Source organism: Schistocerca cancellata, chromosome 4 (genome assembly GCF_023864275.1).
Source record: "Schistocerca cancellata isolate TAMUIC-IGC-003103 chromosome 4, iqSchCanc2.1, whole genome shotgun sequence".
NCBI classification, from domain to species: Eukaryota; Metazoa; Arthropoda; class Insecta; order Orthoptera; family Acrididae; genus Schistocerca; species Schistocerca cancellata.
The window spans coordinates 720,192,746-720,218,877 of record NC_064629.1 but is presented as its reverse complement, the minus strand read 5'-3'; the positions used below and the strand labels follow the sequence as shown (position 1 = coordinate 720,218,877).

The 26,132-nt window shown below is 39.0% G+C and overlaps 1 protein-coding gene across 1 annotated transcript in view; it reads right to left on the bottom strand.

Moving 5' to 3' along the window:
• Positions 1-26,132, bottom strand: part of LOC126184404 (glutaryl-CoA dehydrogenase, mitochondrial-like) — a 187,248-nt gene that overhangs the window by 25,142 nt on the left and 135,974 nt on the right. Inside the window, exon 3 of the mRNA XM_049926788.1 lies at positions 20,078-20,297. Coding sequence (XP_049782745.1) covers positions 20,078-20,297 — 220 coding nt within the window. The remainder of the gene's footprint in view (positions 1-20,077; positions 20,298-26,132) is intronic.

Genomic DNA, 26,132 nt, shown 5'->3' with positions numbered 1-26,132 from the left:
AGACATGAGTGTAATGGATACAACTTTAATCTATGCGACAATCTGATTGTTGATTTGGGAATTATGTACATATCTGGAGATGAGAATCTAGATTGTTCCATGATTGAACTTAGAACATCCAAAATGATTGTGTCAACAATTTGCTTACAGTACTTCATGAAATCAGTGCTCAGCTGCAGGATGATTTGCCTCATAATGGGGAAGAAGAAGATAATTTGAAAAAGAGTAGCAACATAATTGTACAAATTTTCTCACTTTAGATGAAAGAGTAGTGTCTCAAACTAATTGTGTTTTCTTAAAATTAGTAGAAATGGTCATACATATTGCAAATCTTTAACTGGCAATACAATTATAGAAAATAATTAGTTTTATTTCCTACAGATGAAATTATGCTGTTTTGATATCAGCCTGTAAAAGCAGACATAAGTTTGTATCTTTCAACTTTAAACCTGCCTATCTCCTGCCACTTACTTTTCAAAATATTTTGGAAGACTATTTATGATCAGATTTATTGACATGTTGCAATTCCTTTCTGATTCCTTCCCAATTTGGTTTCCATATAAGATACTTCACAGAGGATGCTATAATCATTTACAGGAATAAAATACTTTGTTAACAGTATCCTCTGAGTATCTTTTTGAATTTTAGGACCTCTTCCAGGTTAGACTTACAAAATTAATACAGCATAGGAAATCAGATAGTATAGACTCTTTCAGTGTTTTACCCTCGACCTATTCTTATCGTGATTTTTCATTAATGGCTTTCCAATGATGGTAAATAATCAGGCAGCAATGGTTGCCAATAAAATAGTTGTACAGATCAAGTATTACTACTACACAACACAAGCCACAAAAATGTCAAATTTGTTAATACTATTTTATAATAGTGAATGACACTGTAAGTCATTGAAATGAGATAAATGTGCTGGAAATTCAGAACATACAACATGTAAGGTTCCTATGTAGCCAAACAGACAATTAAATTGGTAGCTTATTGATAACTAACTGAAGCAACAAAGTTTGCTCCAAAAATTATTTTCTGACAGTATGACAGACAAGTGATTCTGTTATATTCTTTGCGTATTTCTATCACCTGCACTAATGAAAAGAATTTACATTTCATAGGCTATAGTTAAACAGAAGAGGGAAGTTCCACAATTGTAATAGGCTTGTCTCTCTCATACACATGGCAAACATGAAAAAGCCAACACACATTGCAAAAAGATGGGTAGAAAAGGACTCGCCAAAGGTGGATGTACCAGAATTAAATAATGCTAAATATACAATTATGTACCAGTTTCTGAGAAGACATAAGAAAGGAAAAGAAATACGCCTGGTTGGCTGACTTTGAAGTAAAGATGCTGTAAATACAATAAATAGCTACAAACCACAAATGAATCCATTTCAAAAATTTACAATCACAATGTACTATCTTTGCATGACAAGACTATGAAATACACAGCTCTTTTTTTCTTTTTATTTACACATCAAGTTCCGTAGGACCAAATTGAGTAGCAAATCTCCAAGGTCATGCAACATGTCAAGAACATTAAATTACAACATACAAGTAATAACAGATAAAATAAAATGTATATGAACCCAAAAAAGACAAGCCATAAGTTTGAGTAGGCACAATCAACAATATAACATAGGAATGAGCTTAATTTTTCAAGGAACTCCTCAACAGAATAGAAGGAGTAACACATGAGGACACTCTGCAGTTTTAATTTCAAAGTGCATAGATGACTGCTAAGATTTTTGAACTCCTGTGGTAGCTCATTGAAAATGGTTGCAGCAGTATACTGCACACCTTTCTGCACAAGCGTTAAGGAAGTGCAAGCCAAATGCAGATTGGATTTCTGTCTAGTATTAACTGAGTGAAAGCTGCTAACTCTTGGGGATAAGCTGATATTGTTAATAAGAAATGACAGTAAAAAATAAATATACTGAGTGGCCAATGTCAATACCCAGACTACTGAACAGGGGTCAACAAGAGGTTTGCGAACTTATTGCCCAAACAGTGCATTCCTGAAGCACAGATATCTTTTGAGAATGATAAGAGTTGCCCCAAAATATAATACCATATGACATAAGACTTATGTCAGAAGTGAATGAAAATAAGCAAAGTGGACTAACTTACTTCAGATACTGTTCGAACAGTAAAAATGGCATCATTAAGTCTTTGGACAAAATCCTGAATGTGGGCTTTCCATGACAGTTTACTATCTACCTGAACACCTAGAAATTTGAACTGTTCAGTTTCATTAATCATATGCCCATTCTGTGAAATTAAAACGTCAGGTTTTGTTGAATTGTGTGTTAGAAACTATAAAAGCTGCATCTTACTGTGATTTAGCATTAGTTTATTTTCTACAAGCCATGAACTTATGTCATGAACTGCACTATTTGAAACTGATCCAATGTTGCACATAACATCCTTTACTACCAAGCTAGTGTCATCAGCAAACAGAAATGTTTTAGAGTTACCTGAAATACTAGAGGGCATTGCATTTATATAAATAAGGAATAGGAGTGGCCCCAACACTGATCCCTGTGGCACCTCCCATTTGACCGTACCCCACTCAGACTCCACATCACCACTATTCTCAACACTGTGAATAATGACCTTCTGCTGTCTGTTGCTAAAGTAAGAAGTGAACCAATTGTGAGCTATTACCCACATTCCATAATGGTCCAATTTCTGCAGCAACATTTTGTGACCAACACAGTCAAACACCTTAGTTAAATCAAAAATATGCCTAGTACTCGAAACCTTTTGTTTAACACATCAAGTACCTCACAGAGAAAAGAGAATATAGCATTTTGAGTTGTTAAATGACTTCTAAAGCCGAACTGTACATTTGACAGCAAAATGTGTGATATAAAATTATCAATTATCCTTACATACAGAGCATTTTCAATGCCTTTAGCAAACAATGATGGCTTAGAAATAGGTCAAAAATTGTCTACATTATCCCTTTCTTCCTTTTTATAATGCAGCTTTCCTACTGAGTACTTTAATCATTCAGGAAACTGACCATTCCTAAACAAAAAATTAGAAATATGGCTAAATACAGGGCTAACATGTGCAGCAAAGTACTTTAATATTCTGCTAGGCACTCCATCATATCCACGAGAGTCCGTAGTCTTCAGTGATTTAATTATTCACTCAATCTCCCCCTTGTCTGTATCACTGAGAAATATTTCAGACATCAATCTCGGAAAGGCATTTGCTAAGATTGTTATATGATTTCCTGTAGAAACTAAATTTTTATTTAATTCACCAGCAATGCTCAGAAAATGATTGTTAAATACTGTACATATATCTGATATACAAGTAACAGAAACTGACTTTATATTGCCAACCTTGTGCTGCTGACCGGACACTTACTTCACAACTGACCATATGGTTTTAATTTTATCCTGTGAATGAGCTATTCTATTTGCATGCCATGTACTCTTTGTCTTCCTAATAACATTTTTTAGCACCTTGAAGTACTGTTTGCAATGCACTACTGTAGCTTGATTGTGACCACTTCTAACGTTTTGATATAATTCCCGCTTTGTTCTACATAATATCCTTACCCCACTAGTTAGCCACCCAGGCTGCCTTTTACTGCTAGTACCCTACTTAGCCCCCCCCCCCCCCATGAACCATGGACCTCCCAAGTGGGGAGGCTTGCGTGCCTCAGCGATACAGATAGCCGTACCGTAGGTGCAACCACAACGGAGGGGTATCTGTCGAGAGGCCAGACAAATCTGTGGTTCCTGAAGAGGGGTAGCAGCCTTTTCAGTAGTTGCAAGGGCAACAGTCTGGATGATTGACTGATCTGGCCTTGTAACACTAACCAAAATGGCCTTGCTGTTCTGGCACTGTGAACGGCTGAAAGCAAGGGGAAACTACAGCCGTAATTTTTCCCAAGGCTTTACTGTATGATTAAATGATGAAGGCGTCCTCTTGGGTAAAATATTCCGGAGGTAAAATAGTCCCCCATTCGGATCTCCAGGCGGGGACTACTCAAGAGGACGTCATTATCAGGAGAAAGAATACTGGCATTCTATGGATCGGAGTGTGGAATGACAGATCCCTTAATCGGGCAGGTAGGTTAGAAAATTTAAAAAGGGAAATTGATAGGTTAAAGTTAGATATAGTGGCAATTAGTGAAGTTCGGTGGCATGAGGAACAAGACTCTCGGTCAGGTGAATACAGGGTTATAAATACTAAATCAAATAGGGGAAATGCAGGAGTAGGTTTAATAATGAATAAAAAAATAGGAGTTCGGGTAAGCTGCTACAGACAACATAGTGAACGCATTATTGTGACCAAGATAGACACGAAGCCCGTGCCTACGACAGTACTACAAGTCTATATGCCAACTAGCTCTGCAGATGACGAAGAAATTGAAGAAATGTATGATGAGATAAAAGAAATTATTCAGATAGTGAAGGGAGACGAAAATTTAATAGTCATGGGTGACTGGAATTCGATAGTAGGAAAAGGAAGAGAAGGAAACGTAGTAGGTGAATATGGATTGGGGTAAGAAATGAACGTGGAAGCCGCCTGGTAGTATTTTGCACAGAGCACAACTTAACCATAGCTAATACTTGGTTCAAGATCCATAAAAGAAGGTTGTATACATGTAAGCAGCCTGGAGATACTGATAGGTTTCAGATAGATTATATAATGGTAAGACAGAGATTTAGGAACCAGGTTTTAAATTTTAAGACATTTCCAGGGGCAGATGTGGACTCTGACCACAATCTATTGGTTATGAACTGTAGATTAAAACTGAAAGAACCAGAGGTTGTACAGAGTTTCATGGAGAGCATAAGGGAACAACTGACAGGAATGGGGGAAAGAAATACAGTAGAAGAAGAATGGGTGGCTTTGAGGAATGAAATAGTGAAGGCAGCAGAGGATCAAGTAGGTAAAAAGATGAGGGCTAGCAGAAATCCTTGGGTAACAGAGGAAACACTGAATTTAATTGATGAAAGCAGAAAATACAAAAATGCAGTAAGTGAAGCAGGCAAAAAGGAATACAAACGTCTCAAAAATGAGATCGACAGGAAATGCAAAATGGCTAAGCACGGATGGCTAGAGGACAAATGTAAGGATGTAGAGGCTTATCTCATGAGAGATAAGATAGATACTGCCTACAAGACAATTAAAGAGACCTTTGGAGAAAAGAGAACCACTTGCATGAATATCAAGAGCTCAGATGGAAACCCAGTTCTAAGCAAAGAAGGGAAAGCAGAAATGTGGAAGGAATATTTAGAGCGTCTATACAGGGGCCATGTTCTTGAGGACAGTTTTATGGAAGTGGAAGAGGAGGTAGATGAAGATGAAATGGGAGATATGATACTGTGTGAAGTGTTTGACAGAGCACTGAAAGACGTAAGTCGAAACAAGGCCCCGGGAGTCGACAACATTCCATTAGAACTACTGACAGCCTTGGGAGAGCCAGCCCTGACAAAATTCTACCATCTGGTGAGCAAGATATATGAGACAGGTGAAATACCCTCAGACTTCAAGAAGAATATAACAATTCCAATCCCAAACAAAGCAGGTGTTGACAGATGTGAAAATTACCGAACTATCAGTTTGATAAGTCACAGCTGCAAAATACTAACGCGCATTCTTTACAGACGAATGGAAAAACTGATAGAAGCCGACCTCGGTGAAGATAAGTTTGGATTCCGTAGAAATGTTGGAACACGTAAGGATATACTGACCCTACGACTTATCTTAGAAGCTAGATTAAGGAAAGGCAAACCTACGTTTCTAGCATTTGTAGACTTAGAGAAAGCTTTTGACAATGTTGACTGGAATATTCTCTTTCAAATTCTGAAGGTGTCAGGGGTAAAATACAGGGAGCGAAAGGCTATTTACAATTTGTACGGAAAGCAGATGGCAGTTATAAGAGTCGAGCGGTATGAAAGGGAAGCAGTGGTTGGGAAGGGAGTGAGACAGGGTTGTAGCTTATCCCCGATGTCATTCAATCTGTATATTGAGCAAGCAATAAAGGAAACAAAAGAAAATTTCGGAGAAGGTATTAAAATCCATGGAGAAGAAATAAAAACTTTGAGGTTTGCCGATGACATTGTAATTCTGTCAGAGACAGCAAAGGACTTGGAAGGGCAGTTGAACGGAATGGACAGTGTCTTGAAAGGAGGGTATAAGATGAAGATCAACAAAAGCTAAACGAGGATAATGGAATGTAGTCGAATTAAGTTGGGTGATGTTGAGGGAATTAGATTAGGAAATGAGACACTTAAAGTAGTAAAGGAGTTTTGCTATTTGGGGAGCAAAATAACTGATGATGGTCGAAGGACAGAGGATATAAAATGTTGAATGGCAATGGCAAGGAAATCGTTTCTGAAGAAGAAAGATTTGTTAACATTGAGTATAGATTTAAATGTCAGGATGTCATTTCTGAAAGCATTTGTATGGAGTGTAGCCATGTATGGAAGTGAAACGTGGACGATAAATAGTTTAGACAAGAAGAGAATAGAAGCTTTCAAAATGTGGTGCTACAGAATAATGCTGAAGATTAGATGGGTAGATCACATAACTAATGAGGAGGTATTGAATAGAATTGGGGAGAAGAGGAACTTGTGGCACAACTTGACTAGAAGAAGGGATCGGTTGGTAGGACATGTTCTGAGACATCGAGGGATAACCAATTTAGTATTGGAGGGCAGCGTGGAGGGTAAAAATCATAGAGGGAGACCAAGAGATGAATACACTAAGCAGATTCAGAAGGATGTAGGCTGCAGTAGGTACTGGAAGGTGAAGAAGCTTGCACAGGATAGAGTAGCATGGAGAGCTGCATCAAACCAGTCTCTGGACTGAAGACCACAACAACCCTATTTAGGACATTCTAATGGAAAGCAGCTCTCAAAGAGCATCAGAAATGTGTTAAGGAAAGCATTATATTTGTCATCTATGTTACCAGCACTATAAACATCCTGCCACTCTTGTTCCATGACAAGATTTAAAAAATTCTCAATTGCTTTTGGATTAAATGGTTCAAATGGCTCTGAGCACTATGGGACTTAACTTCAGAGGTCATCAGTCCCCTAGAATGTAGAACTACTTAAACCTAACCAACCTAAGGACAACACACACATCCATCCCCGAGGCAGGATTCGAACCTGTGGCCGTAGCGGTCGCACGGTTCCAGACTGTAGCACCTAGAACCGCTCGGCCACTCCGGCTGGCTTTTGGATTAACTTTCCTGCATAGTTTGTAATTATACGTGACATTTGTTTGAGTACAAAATCCTTTTAGTGTTAAAATTGGTGCATCATGGTCTGAAAGGGCATTGACCCTTTTACTAACAGAATGCCCATCTAGTAATGAAGAATGAATAAAAATGTTGTTTATGGCTGTGCTACTGTTCCCCTGCACCCTAGTTGGAAAAACACAGTCTGCATCAGATCATATGAATTTAGGAGATCTACCAACATCATTTTTCTTGCACTATCATGTACAAAATTTATACTGAAGTCACCACATACAACTAATTTCTCGTACTTCCTATAAAGTGAACAAGAACCCCCTCTAGCTTGGGCAGAAATGCACTGAAGTCAAAATTAGGGGACCTATAAACAAAAACAATTAAAAGTTTAGTTTCTCTAAATTCAACTGCAACTGCACAACATTCAAATATCTGTTCAGTGCAGTGCCATGATACATACCTCTATGGACTGAAAAGGAATACTGTTTTTTACATACATGGCCATTCTCCCACCCCACAATGAAATCCTTGAAAAACAGCCAGCTAACCTGTATCCTGGTAAAGGAAGCCTCTGAATCGTCAAATTATTTAAGTGGTGCTCCGATATACGAATAATTTCATAGTCAACATCTATAAGCAGTTCACTAACTTTATCTCTAATAGCTTTAATATTCTGATGAAATATGCTAACTCCTTCTCTACTTGGAAACATGACATCCTCTGAAGGTGAGCCCTTAGAGGGACTTCCTTTAAGCAGGTATATCCATCAGCTGACTTCATTCAAAAACGGTGCAGCTCTAACACCAACTACTACAGGAATTTTTCCAAGAGTGTCCTACCACCACCCACTACACTGTCACATATAAGCTTTGCCAGTCTCCCCTTCCCATACCTGTTGAAGTGCAGGCCATGCCTAGTGAAACCCGATCTACTGATAAACTCAACTGGCACCACTGCAATGTGACCCATGCCCTCTGCCATCAGTGCCCTCTCCAGCCCAATGTTAACGTGCTTAACAGCTGCATTAAGATGAGGCTGATCATGATGCTGAAACAGTTGCATGAAATGCAGATTGATGCCATCAGTTTGAGTAGCTATCTTTATCAGGTCACCACCTACATCACATTCCCTGTCCCTATCAAGGCTATTCCCTGCACCAGGTCTAATTTGGTGCGTAGCTTTGTGTATGTAATTAATTTCCTAATTTATTTTGACCATTCCTAGTTAATATCTTTTGTTATAGAGTGAACTCAGTAATTGTTTCAGGACTTAAATTCTATTGTTTACTTATAAACAAAAATAAAATGTGTAATAATTATAAACATTTGGAAGAAGAACTACTAGAATCCTTTAAGTATTTACTTGGCTCTATTCGAAAACATGTTAGCAAAGCCAGCCCTTATTTAATTCCAAAATAATTGCCAGATTGGTCAAAAGCATTGTTTGCATAACTAGATCTGCTAATTTCATTATTTTAACAAATAATTTGGCCTAATCTTTGTGGTAGAGAGAACTGTTAAAAAGGAGGAATTTTTCGATCTATTCATATAATTGAATGAGTTATGTTTTAATTGTAATTTCTGTAACTTAAAACATCAAAAAAGTATAGTCTCAGTGCCTATTACTGTGAGGATTTATAAAGGCCCTATTTTTGGTCCTGAGACAGTCCGTCCACAGCCAATTTTCAGAGGGAAATTATGTACTGCTTCAAGTAACAACAATGCATCAAATTTAACAGTGGAATTAGTGTAACACAAATAGGCCATGTTTTAAGGCAATGACAATGTCTGTTCAAGTTATTTGAGAAATAGTGTCACACATACCTTATTCTTCTGCAAGAACTGTGAACTGTGTGGTTAGGTTTATACTGCTCATAGATGTTCAACAGCAAACTATCATAGCAGTATGCTGATGTTTGCCTGCAACCTATTAATGAGGCTTATCAAAATTTACCAATAGTGAGCTATGTAATGTTGGGGGTTGTGGACAGTGACATTAAAGAACTGTGAAACACAACTGTGCAACTGTTAGCTACATTAATTACAGTAGTCAGTGTTGAACTTCCACCCTCCACCCCCCCCCCCCCTATTTTTCAGCCAGTATAACAATGCAGTAGATCGACACCAAGGACCAATGAAGAAACAAAGCAGGTGAACGTCACAAGCTTTCAGCCAAGTGCTCATTGGCCTTTTTCAAGAGGTATGACTGCCAGTGGGCTGCTGGTACACCCTTATATATGCTAGCTGCCAGCTGATATCACTGGTGCTCACAGCCTTGCCATACATGGGCATAATTTGACTTGGCATTCAATATGCCCACTTCAACCATGTGATCCCTGGATTCCACATCATTCTGAGCTGCAGGAGGCCATCTCCATTAAGGGAGTTATTGGTGATTTTTATTTCAGTGGCTTATTTAATTACACAGTCCCAAAAGCCATTAGTGTGAGCCACAACAGTGGTTTCATCGAATTTGATCTGGCGACCGTTTTCTAAAGCATGTTCAGCTTAAGTCGATTTCTCAAGGTAGTGTATGCGATAAAGCCTCTTGTTCTTCTGTCTGCATTGTTCTACCATTCATACTGATTTCCAACATATGACTGGCCGCACTCGCAAGCCATCTTGTAGACCCGAAGTATTCTGTGACCTACTCCATCTCTAACTGGTCTCAGGACTTCCGAATATTTATCAGAGACCTGAAGATCAATTTGATTTTGTGTCTTTTCAGTAGGTGGCTTGTCTTGCTCAACATGGACCCACAGCATGGCAAGAAGACATGTTTCTTTTCCTACTTTTTGTTGGTGGTCTTATTGTGATTCTCACTTGAAAGCACTCCATTTATTTGATGAATGTTGTAACCGTTGTTCCTGAAGACCATACTGTCACCCTCATTAAGATGAAGATGGTCAGTCTGGTTGATAAAATCATTAGACCACAGAGCTGTGGTCAAAACGCACAATAACCCTGAAGGAGTGGTTTGGTGTGGGGCGGTAGAGGGGTGACATGGACCGCGGTAGTCATCGTAGGGTTGTGGACCACTCTGGCTGCGGCGGGGATGGAGCCTCTCTGTCGTTTCTAGGCCCCCGGTTAACATACAATACAATACAATACAATACAACACAACACAATGATGATCATTTATGAGTCACTGCAAGCTTAATATCAGTAACATGTATTGTCTTAATACAACTGGCCAGAGCCAATAGTTTTTCTTATTGCACAAAAAAAGTATTTCATTCTCCTCCATCTATTTTTCTCCTTTTCACATCAAAACTAAGATTATTCCTGTTACTGTCAACTGGAGATACTATAAACACATTTTTTGTGTTTTCTTGATTTTATAAAGTGTGGTCAGTTATGTTGTTGTTGTTGTGGTCTTCAGTCCTGAGACTGCTTTGATTCAGCTCTCCATGCTAATCTATCCTGTGCAAGCTTCTTCATCTCCCAGTACCTACTGCAGGCTACGTCCTTCTGAATCCGCTTAGTGTATTCATCTCTTGGTCTCCCTCTACGATTTTTACCCTCCACACTGCCCTCCAATACTAAATTGGTTATCCCTCGATGCCTCAGAACATGTCCTACCAACCGATCCCTTCTTCTAGTCAAGTTGTGACACAAACTCCTCTTCTCCCCAATCATATTCAATACCTCCTCATTAGTTGTGTGATCTAACCATCTAATCTTCAGCATTCTTCTGTAGCACCACATTTCGAAAGCTTCTATTCTCTTCTTGTCTAAACTATTTATTGTCCATGTTTCACTTCCATACATGGCTACACTCCATACAAATACTTTCAGAAACGACTTCCTGACACTTAAATCTATACTCGATGTTAACAAATTTCTTTTCTTCAGAAACGCTTTCCTTGCCATTGACGGTGTACATTTTATATCCTCTGTCCTTCGACCATCATTAGTTATTTTGCTCCCCAAATAGCAACTTTAAGTGTCTCATTTCCTAATCTAATACCCTCAGCATCACCCAACTTAATTCGACGACATTCCATTATCCTCATTTTTCTTTTGTTGATGTTCATCTTATATCCTCCTTTCAAGACACTGTCCATTCCGTTCCAAGTTGGTGTTAGAGCTGCTCTTCCAAGTCCTTTGCTGTCTCTGACAGAATCACAATGTCATCAGAGAAACCTTAATGTTTTTATTTCTTCTCCATGGATTTTAATACCTATTCCAAATTTTTCTTTTGTTTCCTTTACTGCTTGCTCACCTCACCAAAAGTCTTGTTCCTCCTGCCACCAAACTTCACTAATTCCCACTATATCTAACTTTAACCTATCCATTTCCCTTTTTAAATTTTCTAATCTACCAGCCTGATTAAGGGATCTGACATTCCACACTCCGATCCGTAGAATGCCAGTTTTGTTTCTCCTCATAACAACGTCCTCCTGATTAGTCCCCGCCCGGAGATCAAAATGGGGGACTATTTTACCTCCGGAATATTTTACCCAAGAGGATGCCATCATCATTAACCATACAGTAAAGCTGCATGCCCTCAGGAAAAATTGTGGCTGTAGTTTCCCCTTGCTTTCAACCGTTCACAGTACCAGCACAGCGAGGCTGTTTTGGTTAGTGTTACAAGGCCAGATCAGTCAATCATCCAGACTGTTGCCCCTGCAACTACTGAAAAGGCTGCTGCCTTTCTTCAGGAACCATACATTTGTCTGGCCTCTCAACAGATACCCCTCCGTTGTGGTTGCACCTACGGTACGGCTATCTGTATCGCTGAGGCACGCAAGCCTCCCCACCAACTGCAAGGACTATGGTTTAAAGGGGGAGGTGGTTAGTTATATAATTGATATAAATGGGTTTCTGTATACCATTCAGGTTCTTAAGGGCAATTGTAGCCTCAAAATGAATGTAAATCATGTTTATGACATGTTTTATCAACATTGTGTGTAAAGTTACTCCATTCAAAGAGTACATGCATATTCAAATGCAGAGATATGTAAACAGGCAGAAGATGGCGCTGCAGTCGGCAATGCCTAGATAGGACAACAAGTGTCTGGTGCAGTTGTTAGATCAGTTACTGCTGCTACAATGGCAGGTTATCAATATTTAAGTGAGATTGCACGTGGTGTTATAGTCGGTGCACAAGGGATGGGACACAGCATCTCCGAGGCAGCAATGAAGTGGGGATTTTCCCATATGACCATTTCAAGAGTGTACGGTGAATATCAGGAATCCACTAAAACTTCAAATCTCTGACATCGCAGCAGCTGGAAAAAGACCTGCAAGAACGGGACCAACGACAACTGAAGAGAATAGTGCAGCGTGACAGAAGTGCAACCCTTCCACAAATTGCTGCAGATTTCAATGCTGGGCCATCAATAAGTGTCAGTGTGTGAACCATTCAATGAAACATCATCAACATAGTCTTTTGGAGCCAAAGGCCCACTCGTGTACCCTTAATGACTGCACAACATGATGCTTTACACCTCACCTGTGATCATCAACACCGACATTGGACTGTTGATGACTGGAAACAAGCAGATGAATGTGTAAGGGTATGGAGACAACCTCATTAATTCATTGACCCTTCATGTCAGCTGAGGACTGTTCAAGCTGGTGGAGGCTCTGTAATAGTGTGGCGCGTGTGCAGTTGGGAGTGCTATGGGGCCCTTGATATGTCTAGAGATGACTGTGATAGGTGACACATACGTAAGCATCCTGTCTGATCACCTGTATCCATTATTCATGTCCACTGTGCATTCCAACAGACTTGGGCAATTCCAGCAGGACAACTCGACACCCCATACATCCAGAATTGCTATAGAGTGGCTCCAGGAACATTCTTTTGACTTTAAACACTTCCACTGGCCATCAAACTCCCCAGACATGAGCATTATTGAGCATATCTGGGATGCCTTGCAACGTGCTGTGCAGAAGAGATTCCACCCTCTCATACTCTTATGGATTTATGGACAGCCCTGAAGCATTCATGGTGTCAGTTCCCTCCAGCACTACTTCTGACATTAGTCGAGTTCATGCCACATCATGTTGTGGCACTTCTGCATGCTTGCGGGGGCCCTACACAATATTAGGCAGGTGTATCAGGTTTTTGGCTCTTCAGTGTACTTTGCAAGATATTTGGCAGTATTGCCTTATAATGGATAATTTTACACATGTCTGGAAATTTTAAATGGAAAGAAAACAGAAATCTGAAGTGGCATGACACTTTTCATAGCTTTATTGACTTGTTGGAACCTATTACAAGGATAAATGGAATATGGCAAGTCATTTAAATTTTAAGTTTTTATTATGTAAATTGAAAATGTTTCTGCTGTGTCTGGAGCACGAGTTTCTCACCTTCACTTTTATAGTATTTCTATAGCACGATGAGGCACTACTAACCTTGATTTCACTTCAATAAAGACTGGATATGTACATAAAAGATTGCAGGTGTTCTTTGAACTACAAAGATCATCTTTGTAATACCACAGGTTCATCAAGTAGCCCCTAGTTATTGATTTTGGAGATATCTCCAACATCAGGCCATACAAATGTCTATGTTGAGTCACCTGTCATCTTCACGAACTTAACTTGAATCTCATGATAAGACAGCACTTGTCCAATAATTTCCTCAGTATCCTTATTTTCTGCTTTTGTTTGCAGTCATCGTAAAGTTACCCCCACCCAAGCAAAAGTCACACACCTTTGCTTGTTTTCAGCTTGCTAATAAAATGTCTCCACTAAAAGAGTGTTTCACCTACTGTTCCACATAACTATGACATGGCAATGACAGTTTCTAAGCAATGTAAAAATACGTAAAGATACTCACATCCAATTAACTGCATTTATCATCCTGCATCATGATGTATGAACAACACTGTCATGATTTTTCAATCCAGTAAAGTTCACTATGTCTTATCTAAGCAGCCATTTTACTCAGAATTTCCAAAACAGGCCATGGGCGGCACCCCACAGAACTTAATGGGAAGTGTGTAAAGTAACCCAGGTTGCATAATTTAACCCAGTTTATGGTACATCAAATTCAGTCGTTATCTTAAAACCATTGCAGAGTATACCCTTGTACCAGTTTCATCCTCTCAGAAACTAAACTCTGCTTATATCCTGCTAAACACAAAAATAGTTGTATACATAATCACTATTATGAATTTGGATATTTTATTTCCATGCATTCAAAAGACAGCAGTAGATTTTAAGCAACTTTCTTCTTCTCTGAATTTCTAATTCCTCTGAAGCACACACAAATTTGATAATTACTGAAGATTTTTGTACCCAAATGTACAAAAAACTTTGGACAAAAACAGAAGGCATTCAGCCTGATCCATCTACAGGGTGTTTCAAAAATGACAGGTATATTTGAAACAGCAATAAAAACTAAACGAGCAGTGATAGAAATACACCGTTTGTTGCAATATGCTTGGGACAACAGTACATTTTCAGGTGGACAAACTTTCGAAATTACAGTAGTTACAATTTTCAACAACAGATGGCGCTGCAAGTAATGTGAAAGATATAGAAGACAACGCAGTCTGTGGGTGCGCCATTCTGTATGTCGTCTTTCTGCTGTAAGCGTGTGCTGTTCACAACGTGCAAGTGTGCTGTAGACAACATGGTTTATTCCTTAGAACAGAGGATGTTTCTGGTGTTGGAATTCCACCGCCTAGAACACAGTGTTGTTGCAACAAGACGAAGTTTTCAACGGTGGTTTAATGTAACCAAAGGACCGAAAAGCGATACAATAAAGGATCTGTTTGAAAAATTTCAACGGACTGGGAACGTGACGGATGAACGTGCTGGAAATGGCAACCACAGAGGGCAATGCGCAGCTAGTGCAGCAGGTGATCCAACAGCGGCCTCAGGTTTCCGTTCGCCGTGTTGCAGCTGCGGTCCAAATGATGCCAACGTCCACGTATCGTCTCATGCGCCAGAGTTTACACCTCTATCCATACAAAATTCAAACGCGGCAACCCCTCAGCGCCGCTACGATCGCTGCACGAGAGACATTCGCTAACGATATAGTGCACAGGATTGATGACGGCGATATGCATGTGGGCAGCATTTGGTTTACTGACGAAGCTTATTTTTACCTGGACGGCTTCGTCAATAAACAGAACTGGTGCATATGGGGAACCGAAAAGCCCCATGTTGCAGTCCCATCGTCCCTGCATCCTCAAAAAGTACTGGTCTGGGCCGCCATTTCTTCCAAAGGAATCATTGGCCCATTTTTCAGATCCGAAACGATTACTGCATCACGCTATCTGGACATTCTTCGTGAATTTGTGGCGGTACAAACTGCCTTAGACGACACTGCGAACACCTCATGGTTTATGCAAGATGGTGCCCGGCCACATCGCACGGCCGACGTCTTTAATTTCCTGAATGAATATTTCGATGATTGTGTGATTGCTTTGGGCTATCCGAAACATACAGGAGGCGGTGTGGATTGGCCTCCCTATTCGCCAGACATGAACCCCTGTGACTTCTTTCTGTGGGGACACTTGAAAGACCAGGTGTACCGCCAGAATCCAGAAACAATTGAAGAGCTGAAGCAGTACATCTCATCTGCATGTGAAGCCATTCCGCCAGACACGTTGTCAAAGGTTTCGGGTAATTTCATTCAGAGACTACGCCATATTATTGCTACGCATGGTGGAATGTGGAAAATATCGTACTACAGAGTTTCCCAGACTGCAGCACCATCTGTTGTTGAAGAGTGTAACTACTGTAATTTCGAAAGTTTGTCTGCCTGAAAATGTACTGTTGTCCCAAGCATATTGCAACAAATGGTGTATTTCTATCGCTGCTCGTTTAGTTTTTATTGCCGTTTCAAATATACCGGTCATTTTTGAAACACCCTGTATTTGCCATGCTTTCTGTCAAACTACAGCAAGCTGTAGTCTCAAAATAAAATGGCACAAAACCTACAGCACTGCTCCCTGTCTAGCACTGCTGCAATTGCATTCTCACAATGAGTGGCTTTTGGATATTAGCGAGATCATGAAAACCAATCCTCTGCAACAGTTAACATGTTCATCTGATGATTAGATTATAGTGTATGTTTTAGAGTTCAGTTGTTACATAATATTTCAAAAGAAAATATAAAACTGACATGAATATTTAGAACATACAGAGTGAATATCGAACACACACAGGTGAGTACAGTAGTATTTCTATATGAGAAGGAAAAAATTAGGGTTCATACCCAAAGGGTTTCAAATTAACAATTGTCAAGGTTATTTCATATGTAGAGGCCGCATTATACAGGGTGAACCAACTCCACAGAAAAACATTCACAGGCGGTAGTATGGATCAAAACAAGAAAAAAAGTCTAGCAAGCATGGGCTCCAAAACTGGTACCTTAAGAGCTACGAGCACATGGTCATCTTTGCTACTGTGAAACACATCACATGTACTGAACAAGTGCTCATAGCTCTTAAGGTATGCATTTTAGAGCCTATGTTTACTAGACATATCTTTCTTGTTTTGTTCATGCTACTACCTCTGAAAGTGTACTGGTGGAATTACGATTCACCCTTTGTAGAAGCAATGTTCAGTAGTGTATGAAGAAAATGTCAGATCCCAAGAAAGAAGTGATTCCATGATAACTAAAAAGGATGACAAAAACATATGCACTGATCTCAGTTTGATGTATTTAATAAATAGACATTTATACTATCTGTAGACGGAGGAAAAGCATTTGCCAGTGTTGACGGGAATACTCTCCTCAAAATTATGAATTTATCAATGATAAAACACAAGGAGTGAAAGTTTACCTAAAACAAGTACAGGCCAGAGTCAAAGGACATGAAAGAGAGGCAATAATTGAGAAAAGAGTGAGACAGGATTGTAGCATATACCCTAAGTAACTTTATCTGTAAATTGAGCAAGCATCAAAGGAAACCAAGGAGAAACATGGAAAAAAGAATTTAAGTTCCCAGACAAGAAACTTTAAGGTTTGATGATGACACTGAAATTATACAACGTATCGCAAAGTATTTGCAAGATCAGCTGAATGGGGTGAACATTGTCTTGAAAACAGGATATAAAATTAACATCTAAAAAAGTGAAATAGGAGTAATGGAGTGTAGTTGAATTATATCAGGTGATGATTATGAAATTAAATGCTGAAAGTAGAGAAATCATACTATTTGGGTAGCAAAATAGCTGATGACATGAAACATAGACCGGCAATAGCAAGAAAAACTTTCCTGAAAAGCAAGATGATGTTAACAACAAATACAAATTTAAGTGTTAGGGAGCCTTTTATGAATGTATTCATTTGGAGTGTGGCGTCATGTAGAAGTGAAATGAAGAAAATAAATGGTAAAGAGAATATAAGCTTATTTGGTGCTACAGAAAAATCCTGAAGATTAAATGTATAGATTGGATAAGTAACAAGGAGGTACTGAATGGAATTAGACATCAAAGAGCTTAACATCAAAACTTGCCTAACAGAAGAAAGAGATTGATTAGACACATCCTGAGGCATCAAAGAATAGTTTAATTTGGCCTAGAGGAACGTGTCAGCGGTAAAAATTGCAGGAGGAAATCAATGTTAAATACAGTAGGCAGGTTTAAATCGATGTAGGGTGCAGTAGTTATGCAGGTAGTAAAAAGCTTATACAGGAAAACAAGTCAGTCTTCAGACTGATGAATTCAACAATTACAATAAGCACTCTGTATTACTCGGCAAGGTGAATCAGTTACCTGGCTGTAATGGGAACTACTTGGCGATGTGACTCGTTACAGTAACGTTCCAGTCCAACTCAGAGTGTGAGCACAAAAAGGGACTGCAGAAAATACCTTTGTGGAAAGCCATGACTACTTGCTATTAACATCGTTAATATTACAGGCAATGAAAACAAGTAAAGTGTGATAGTGCTGACACAGTAGGTGATAAAAGATGCATTCAGTTAGGGAATGGTGTGCAAATTACAGAAGGAGGGATATGATGCCAAGTGGAGTAGGACATCAAGTATGTGCCCCAAAACAGAATTAGAGAAATGCATACAATAAATATTTCATTGGTGATCTAAATAAATTGCTGCAATATTATGGCCATGGAAGGAAATACAATCTTTGCAGAAATTTCACAGCTGTTGTTTCACTGAATTAGCCTTCCCTACCAGAAAAGAAACTCTAAGAAAAACTGTTCCATCTATGGGATTTGATTTTAGAAGTTGCTAGAATGAATGAGTCATGAACATACTGGCAAAAAAGCCTATGATATCAGACTTTAAAAAAAATTTATAAAATGAAGCATTAGCATAAAGTGACCAATGGTTTACTTAGATGAGCCATGGATCCATACACACTACACTGTGAAAAATATTGCAAAGTGGCAATGTGTCAACAGTGTCATCGGACAACAGTGCCAGAGAGTGTTTCATTGTTGTGACTGCAGAGTTTTGTTTTTTGTTCACATTTCCTCTGTGACTACAACAGGAAAACTTCAGACTATCATGTAGAAATGGCAAAAAAACTACAAATCTGTAGACACAAAGAAAACCAAACTTTCACATTAATTACGGAGCAACAAACACTTTCTCTTTATTCAATTGGTAAACTCTTGCAAAAAATGTCCCTTCTTACTGCTGTCATGCCATCTAGACCTAAATCCTACAGAACTATTATGAAATCTTGCAAAGATAATCATGATACATCACACATCTTACTCTCTAACCTGAAAAACTTAACAGCTCATGCTTCTGCTGCTAATAAATAAATGTTGTTTGTCATCTAGCTTGGTGCATACCTTTTGATGTAACACTACTTTGGTGATTTATGCATCAATTTTTCTGGTTATAGTTGGCATTACAAGGCTTAGTGGATTTCCTTCCAAACCTTTCCACCTACGAAAAATTTGAGATGGTCACTGGGAATCAAACACAGGACCTTGGCATTACTAGTCACAAATGCTAACCACTAGACCACAATGTCACTTTGCTTATGTGGCTGTGACATTATCTTTTACTGCTGTGTCCTTAGAAGACTTGAAAGTATACGTATCATGCCAAAAAAGTGTGTGATGATGAGTGGAGGAGACACACTTTGATGGCCAAGGAACTGAAAATATAAATAAAATCACTCAGCACAGATTAAAACAAAAAGTCAGCATTGTCATCCTTCAGTGAAACAGCAGACAAAGAATCAAAAGATAAACATGTAGAAAATAGCGATGTCACTGGGGAAGATAGTTTTCCAGATATTGCCCTTCTTACTGCTGCCCACTGTGAGCAGCCAAGGTGAGATATACTATGTGTCCCAATTCCGGTCTTATTCTAAATGGGTACTTCATTTAGATGTGAGTATAGACATTTAGCATGTGACAGCACTCCTCTTGTAACAGTACTGGAAAGTACACCATTACTACCTCCCCTCCTTGCTTATAGGGCATGAACACAGGGGCACCGGCACCCTGGCCAGATAATTGGATTGCTTTGCTGGGTAAAACTTCAGCTAAGGGAATTAAAATACACTCATCTATGGAATCTAAAGGAAGTTCTAGACATTACAGGCATAATAAAGAAGAAAATTGTAGAAAATAAAGTAACTTTTGCATCTGTTGCCTAAAGATGCTTCTACTAGAATAAAGAAATTTTTCTTGCTGTTCTGAGTTAATACATACACAAAACATGACACTTTGCCGTCACTTGTTCCTATCAACACACAATTCTCATTTAACAAAGAATTAAATACTGCTCTTGGTTGGTGTCGCAACGTAGTTGTCAGTCTCACACATTGCAATTCTTGACTGAATTACTCTGCCCATATTCAGTATGTTCTGGTATAAGATTAGGGATCATGGTAGTGAGTTATGGTGACACATGACAAAAACAAAATTCAAGCTTACTTTGAAACTGGTCACACCAGGAAGAACGTTTTCCTCTGGAACTTCAACTTCATCTAAGAAAATCATTCCTGTAGCAGATGCCCGAAGTGAGAATTTGCCTTCTATTTTGGGTGTTGCCAATCCTTTAGCTCCATTCCTTTCCACAATGAATCCTCGTAACTTGCCGTCTTCACATTTTGCCCAAATAATTAAAATATCTACAACTGGGGTATTGCTTATCCTGAACAGACAATAAGTTACATAAACATAGATGCAGTATTACAAGTACACTTTTCAAATCAAAAGAAATCAACACAATGGAAACTCATCATAGATAGTATTAAGGAACAAGCGTATGACAATATGATGTGTCTGAAATACCCAAATATAGCTACAGGTATGTACTATTATGCATGCCCACTCGGTTAGCTGTGCGGTCTAATGCACTGCTTTCCAGGTAGGAGGCACGCCGGTCCCCGGCACAAATCCATGCGATGGATTAGTGTCGAGGTCCGGTGTGCCAGCAAGTCTGTGGATGGTTTTTAAGGCGGTTTTCCATCTGCCTTGGCGAATGTGGGCTGGTTCCACTTATTCTGCCTTAGTTACACTATGTCAGCAATTGCTTCGCAAACACTTTCTCCACGTACGCATACACCATCATTATTCTACCATGCAAACATTGGGGTTACACTCGTCTGGTGTGATATGTTCCTGGGGGAGGGGAGGTGTCCACTGGGGGCTGAACCGCACAATAACCCTGGGTTCGGTGTGTGGCGGCGGTGGGGTGAGTGGACTGCTGTAACCTGTTGTGGGATTGTGTACCACTGTGGGCTATGGCAGGGACGAAGCCTCTCCATCATTTCTAGGTCCTCAGTTCCATACAATACAATATTATTATGCATGATTATTAACATAGAAAAGCACCAGTGTAGGATTTTTATAACATAAGAAATGATATTATTATTATTATTATTATTATTATTATTAACCTTTATTTGTCTATGATACCTTTACAGCCTTGAACATTGTAATTACTGCACACTTACAATGATGATATCATGCCATACATATAAGGAATACATAAGCTAAAATAGAAGCACATTAGATGCCATTATATAAACATTCAATGCCACTAATACACTGCAACATTCAAAAGTAATACTACTGATAATAGAGTTCAGAAATGTCTGAGTGGATATAAAAGTCTTTTAATTAACAGCTGTTTCAACTTGCTCTTAAAGAAATTACCACAAGCTGCTTTACATTATTTGGCAACCTATTATAAAATGCAAGTGGACTTTCATTTGTAGCACTTTTGTTACTCAGTATCTTAATAACAACAACACCTTATGAGACCTTAGTTTCTCCCAGTGTATAGAATGTCGTCACCCAGCTGCATTCCCCTAAGTTATTTGAATACACCTTGTTCATGTATTGCATTAATAAAATCTCTATTTATTATGCTTATTGCATCATTCTCTTTTACAAATATAATTGTCATAAGCATATACCTTTATTATATAGTCAATAAATTATACTTAATATAGTCCCAACATTACTAGTGTTTGCTTACAGTAGTAATAACCATAACTAGTATCTTCTGAAGCCTGAAAATTTTATCCATGTACACTGTGGGTGCTCCACCCCAAATTTCAGTCTCGTGTTGTAAATGATAAGGGATTAATCCATAGAGCATTTGTTTAATAATAGGAGGAGTTATATATTTTTCAGGTGTTTTAGTAACCAAATATTTCAGCTAGTCTCTTTACAGATGTAGCTGACAGACTCTTTTCATGTAAGACACTCATCAATAACAATGTCTAAAAATGTATGTTTATTGGATGTTTCAACTGTAGACAGTGATTCAATATTTATATACACTTGAGACTGGTTGCAATTGAGCACCAACTTTATCACAACAGTCTTGGCCTTATTCGGTATAAGTTTATTCATGATCAGATGTTCCATGATTAGTTCAAAGTTGTCTTTATTGTTTTGGAATGCTATCTGCTCATTGTGGCTGAGGATAATAAATGCTGTATCAGCAGCATAGTTCACTAGCTTTAAGTTTTATGATCTAAGAATACTTCCCTGGGAACTCCAAAGTTGAGAGTCTTGTATACTGATTTTACTGTGGGGCATTCTTACTTCCATTCTTATAAGATAGTTTAGCATACTGTCTCCCATCTCAGAGATAACTTATGAATTTTAGTGATACTGCTATTATACCGCTAATTTGGATAAAAGTACTGTATGATTTATAGATCCAAATGCCTTATGCAAATCTAGGATTAATACTTGCAACACTTAATACAGTGAAAAACCATACTTCAACATAATTGTTTCTTTTGTATCTGCACAGGCACGACAATGTTGCAAAACCTAGCCATCAGCACAAATGTCACTAATCTAGCCAACTGTGCACACTCACCCCAGGAGCCTGGAAGCTGGACCGCAGAAGAGGATAAACTCAATGTGCAAGTTGATCTATGGGGGAACAGGGAGTCCAAACACCATGTAGACACACAGGGAGAAAAGCACAAAATGCAACCAGCATGAATTACCAAACAAGTAACATGTGGAAACAAGAGCATGCTGCAATGTGGAAGTCAGGTCAGTGTTAGTCGATCACTCCATAGGAACTCACTGGCCCAACCTATCATCCCTGGCAAGTAAACACCTGAGTCAGCAGTTCTGCCCATATGACACTCCACACATGACGTCTATGATGGCTTTCTGCACTACTCTACCACAGAACCCACTGCAGTTCATCTGTGTCCATACATTTGTCTGCTGGTGGGGATACCAAAATTTCAATTGAGCAACACATTATTGACTAGTTCTACAGTCCTGAAAGTTCTCCTTGGTACCCAAGCCACAAAACATAATATCTTTATTTATGCCAATGCAATGTTCTTCTACATGCACATTGATACAGGTATTTCAACGATTGGTGGTCTATTAAAGGTTCCCTTACCTGAAATGAAGTTCAGTACATTTCTATCATCTGTTCTATGCAAATAATTGAGGTTCAAAAAATTTTGAACTCAGGTCTACATTATTCATGTAATGTCCTGACAAACTGACAATTATTCTGGTATATGTTTCAAGTTTCCTGTTGTTGTTGTTGTTGTTGTTGTTGTTGTTGTTGTTGTCTTCAGTCCTGAGACTGGTTTGATGCAGCTCTCCATGCTACTCTATCCTGTGCAAGCTTCTTCATCTCCCAGTACTTACTGCAACCTACATCCTTCTGAATTTGCTTAGTGTATTCATCTCTTGGTCTCCCTCTACGATTTTTACACTCCATGCTGCCCTCCAATGCTAAATTTGTGATCCCTTGATGCCTCAGAACATGGCCTACCAACCGATCCCTTCTTCTAGTCAAGTTGTGACACAAACTCCTCTTCTCCCCAATCATATTCAATACCTACTCATTAGTTATGTGATCTACCCATCTAATCTTCAGCATTCTTCTGTAGCACCACATTTCAAAAGCTTCTATTCTTTTCTTGTCCAAACTATTTACCGTCCATGTTTCACTTCCATACATGGCTACACTCCATACAAATACTTTCATAAACGACTTCCTGACACTTAAATCTATACTCGATGTTAACAAATTTCTCTTCTTCAGAAACGCTTTCCTTGCCATTACCATTCTACATTTTATATCCTCTCTACTTCGACCATCATCAGTTATTTTGCTCCCCAAATAGCAAAACTCCTTTACTACTTTAAGTGTCTCATTTTCTAATCTAATTCCCTCAGCATCACCCGACTTAATTCGACTACATTCCATTATCCTCGTTTAGCTTTTGTTGATGTTCATCTTATATCCTCCTTTCAAGACACTGTCCATTCCGTTCAACTACTCTTCCAAGCCCTTTGCTGTCTCTGACAGAATTACAATGTCATCGGCGAACCTCAACGTGGGCTACAACCCCGTCTCACTCCCTTCCCAACCACTGCTTCCCTTTCATGCCCCTCGACTCTTATAACTGCCATCTACTTTCTGTACAAATTGTAAATAGCCTTTCGCTCCCTGTATTTTACCCCTACCACCTTTAGAATTTGAAAGAGAGTATTCCAGTCAACATTGTCAAAAGCTTTCTCTAAGTCTACAAATGTTAGCAATGTAGGTTTGCCTTTCCTTAATCTATTTTCTAAGATAAGTAGTAGGGTCAGTATTGCCTGATGTGTTCCAACATTTCTGCGGAATCCAAACTGATCTTCGCCGAGGTCGGCTTCTACCAGTTTTTCCATTCGTCTGTAAAGAGTTCGCGTTAGTATTTTGCAGCTGTGACTTATTAAACTGATAGTTCGATAATTTTCACATCTGTCAACACCTGCTTTCTTTGGAATTGGAATTATTATATTCTTCTTTAAGTCTGAGGGTATTTCGCCTGTCTCATACATCTTGCTTACCAGATGGTAGAGTTTTGTCAGGACTGGCTCTCCCAAGCCCATCAGTAGTTCCAATGGAATGCTGTCTCCTCCCGGGGCCTTGTTTCGACTCAGGTCTTTCAGTGCTCTGTCAAACTCTTCACACAGTATCGTATTTCCCATTTCATCTTCATCTACATCCTCTTCCATTTCCATAATATTGTCCTCAAGTACATCGCCCTTGTATAGACCCTCTATATTCTCCTTCCACCTTTCTGCTTTCCCTTCTTTGCTTAGAACTGGGTTTCCATCTGAGCTCTTGATATTCATACAAGTGGCTCTCTTTTCTCCAAAGGTCTCTTTAATTTTCCTGCAGGCAGTATCTATCTTACCCCTAGTGAGATAAGCCTCTACATCCTTACATTTGTCCTCTAGCCATCCCTGCTTAGCCATTTTGCACTTCCTGTTGATATCATTTTTGAGACGTTTGTATTCCTTTTTGCCTGCTTCATTTACTGCATTTTTATATTTTCTCCTTTCATCAATTAAATTCAGTATTTCTTCTGTTACCCAAGAATTTCTACTAGCACTCGTCTTTTTACCTACTTGATCCTCTGCTGCCTTCACTACTTCATTCATCAGAGCTACCCATTCTTCTTCTACTGTATTTCTTTCCCCCATTCCTGTCAATTGTTCCATTATGCTCTCCCTGAAACTCTGTACAACCTCTCGTTTAGTCAGTTTATCCAGGTCCCATCTCCTTAAATTCTCACCTTTTTGCAGTTTCATCAGTTTTAATCTACAGTTCATAACCAGTAGATTGTGGTCAGAGTCGACATCTGCCCCTGGAAATGTCTTACAATTTAAAACCTGGTTCCTAAATGTCTGTCTTACCATTATATAATCTATCTGATACCTTCTAGTATCTCCAGGATTCTTCCATGTATACAGCCTTCTTTAATGATTCTTGAACCAAGTGTTAGCTATGATTAAGTTATGCTCTGTGCAAAATTCTACCAGACGGCATCCTCTTTCATTTCTCTCCCCCAATCCGTATTCACCCACTATGTTTCCTTCTCTCCCTTTTCCTATTCTCTAATTACAGTCACCCATAAGTATTAAATTTTCGTCTCCCTTCACTACCTGAATAATTTCTTTTATCTCATCATACGTTTCATCAATTTCTTCGTCATCTGCAGAGCTAGTTGGCATATAAACTTGTACAATTGTTGTAGGCGTGGGCTTCGTGTCTATCTTGGCCACAATAATGCATTCACTATGTTGTTTGTAGTAGCTTACCTGAACTCCTATTTTTTTTATTCATTATTAAACCTACTCCTGCATTACCCCTATTTGATTTAGTATTTATAACCCTGTATTCACCTGACCAAAAGTCTTGTTGCTCCTGCCACCGAACTTCACTAATTCCCACTATATCTAACTTTAACCTATCCATTTCCCTTTTTAAATTTTCTAACCCACCTGCCCGATTAAGGGATCTGACATTCCATGCTCCGATCCATAGAACGCCAGTTTTCTTTCTCCTGATAACAACATCCTCTTGAGTAGTCCCCGCCCGGAGATCCGAATGGGGGACTGTTTTACCTCCGGAATATTTTACCCAAGAGGACGCCATCATCATTTAACCATACAGTAAAGCTGCATGCCCTCGGGAAAAATTACAGCTGTAGTT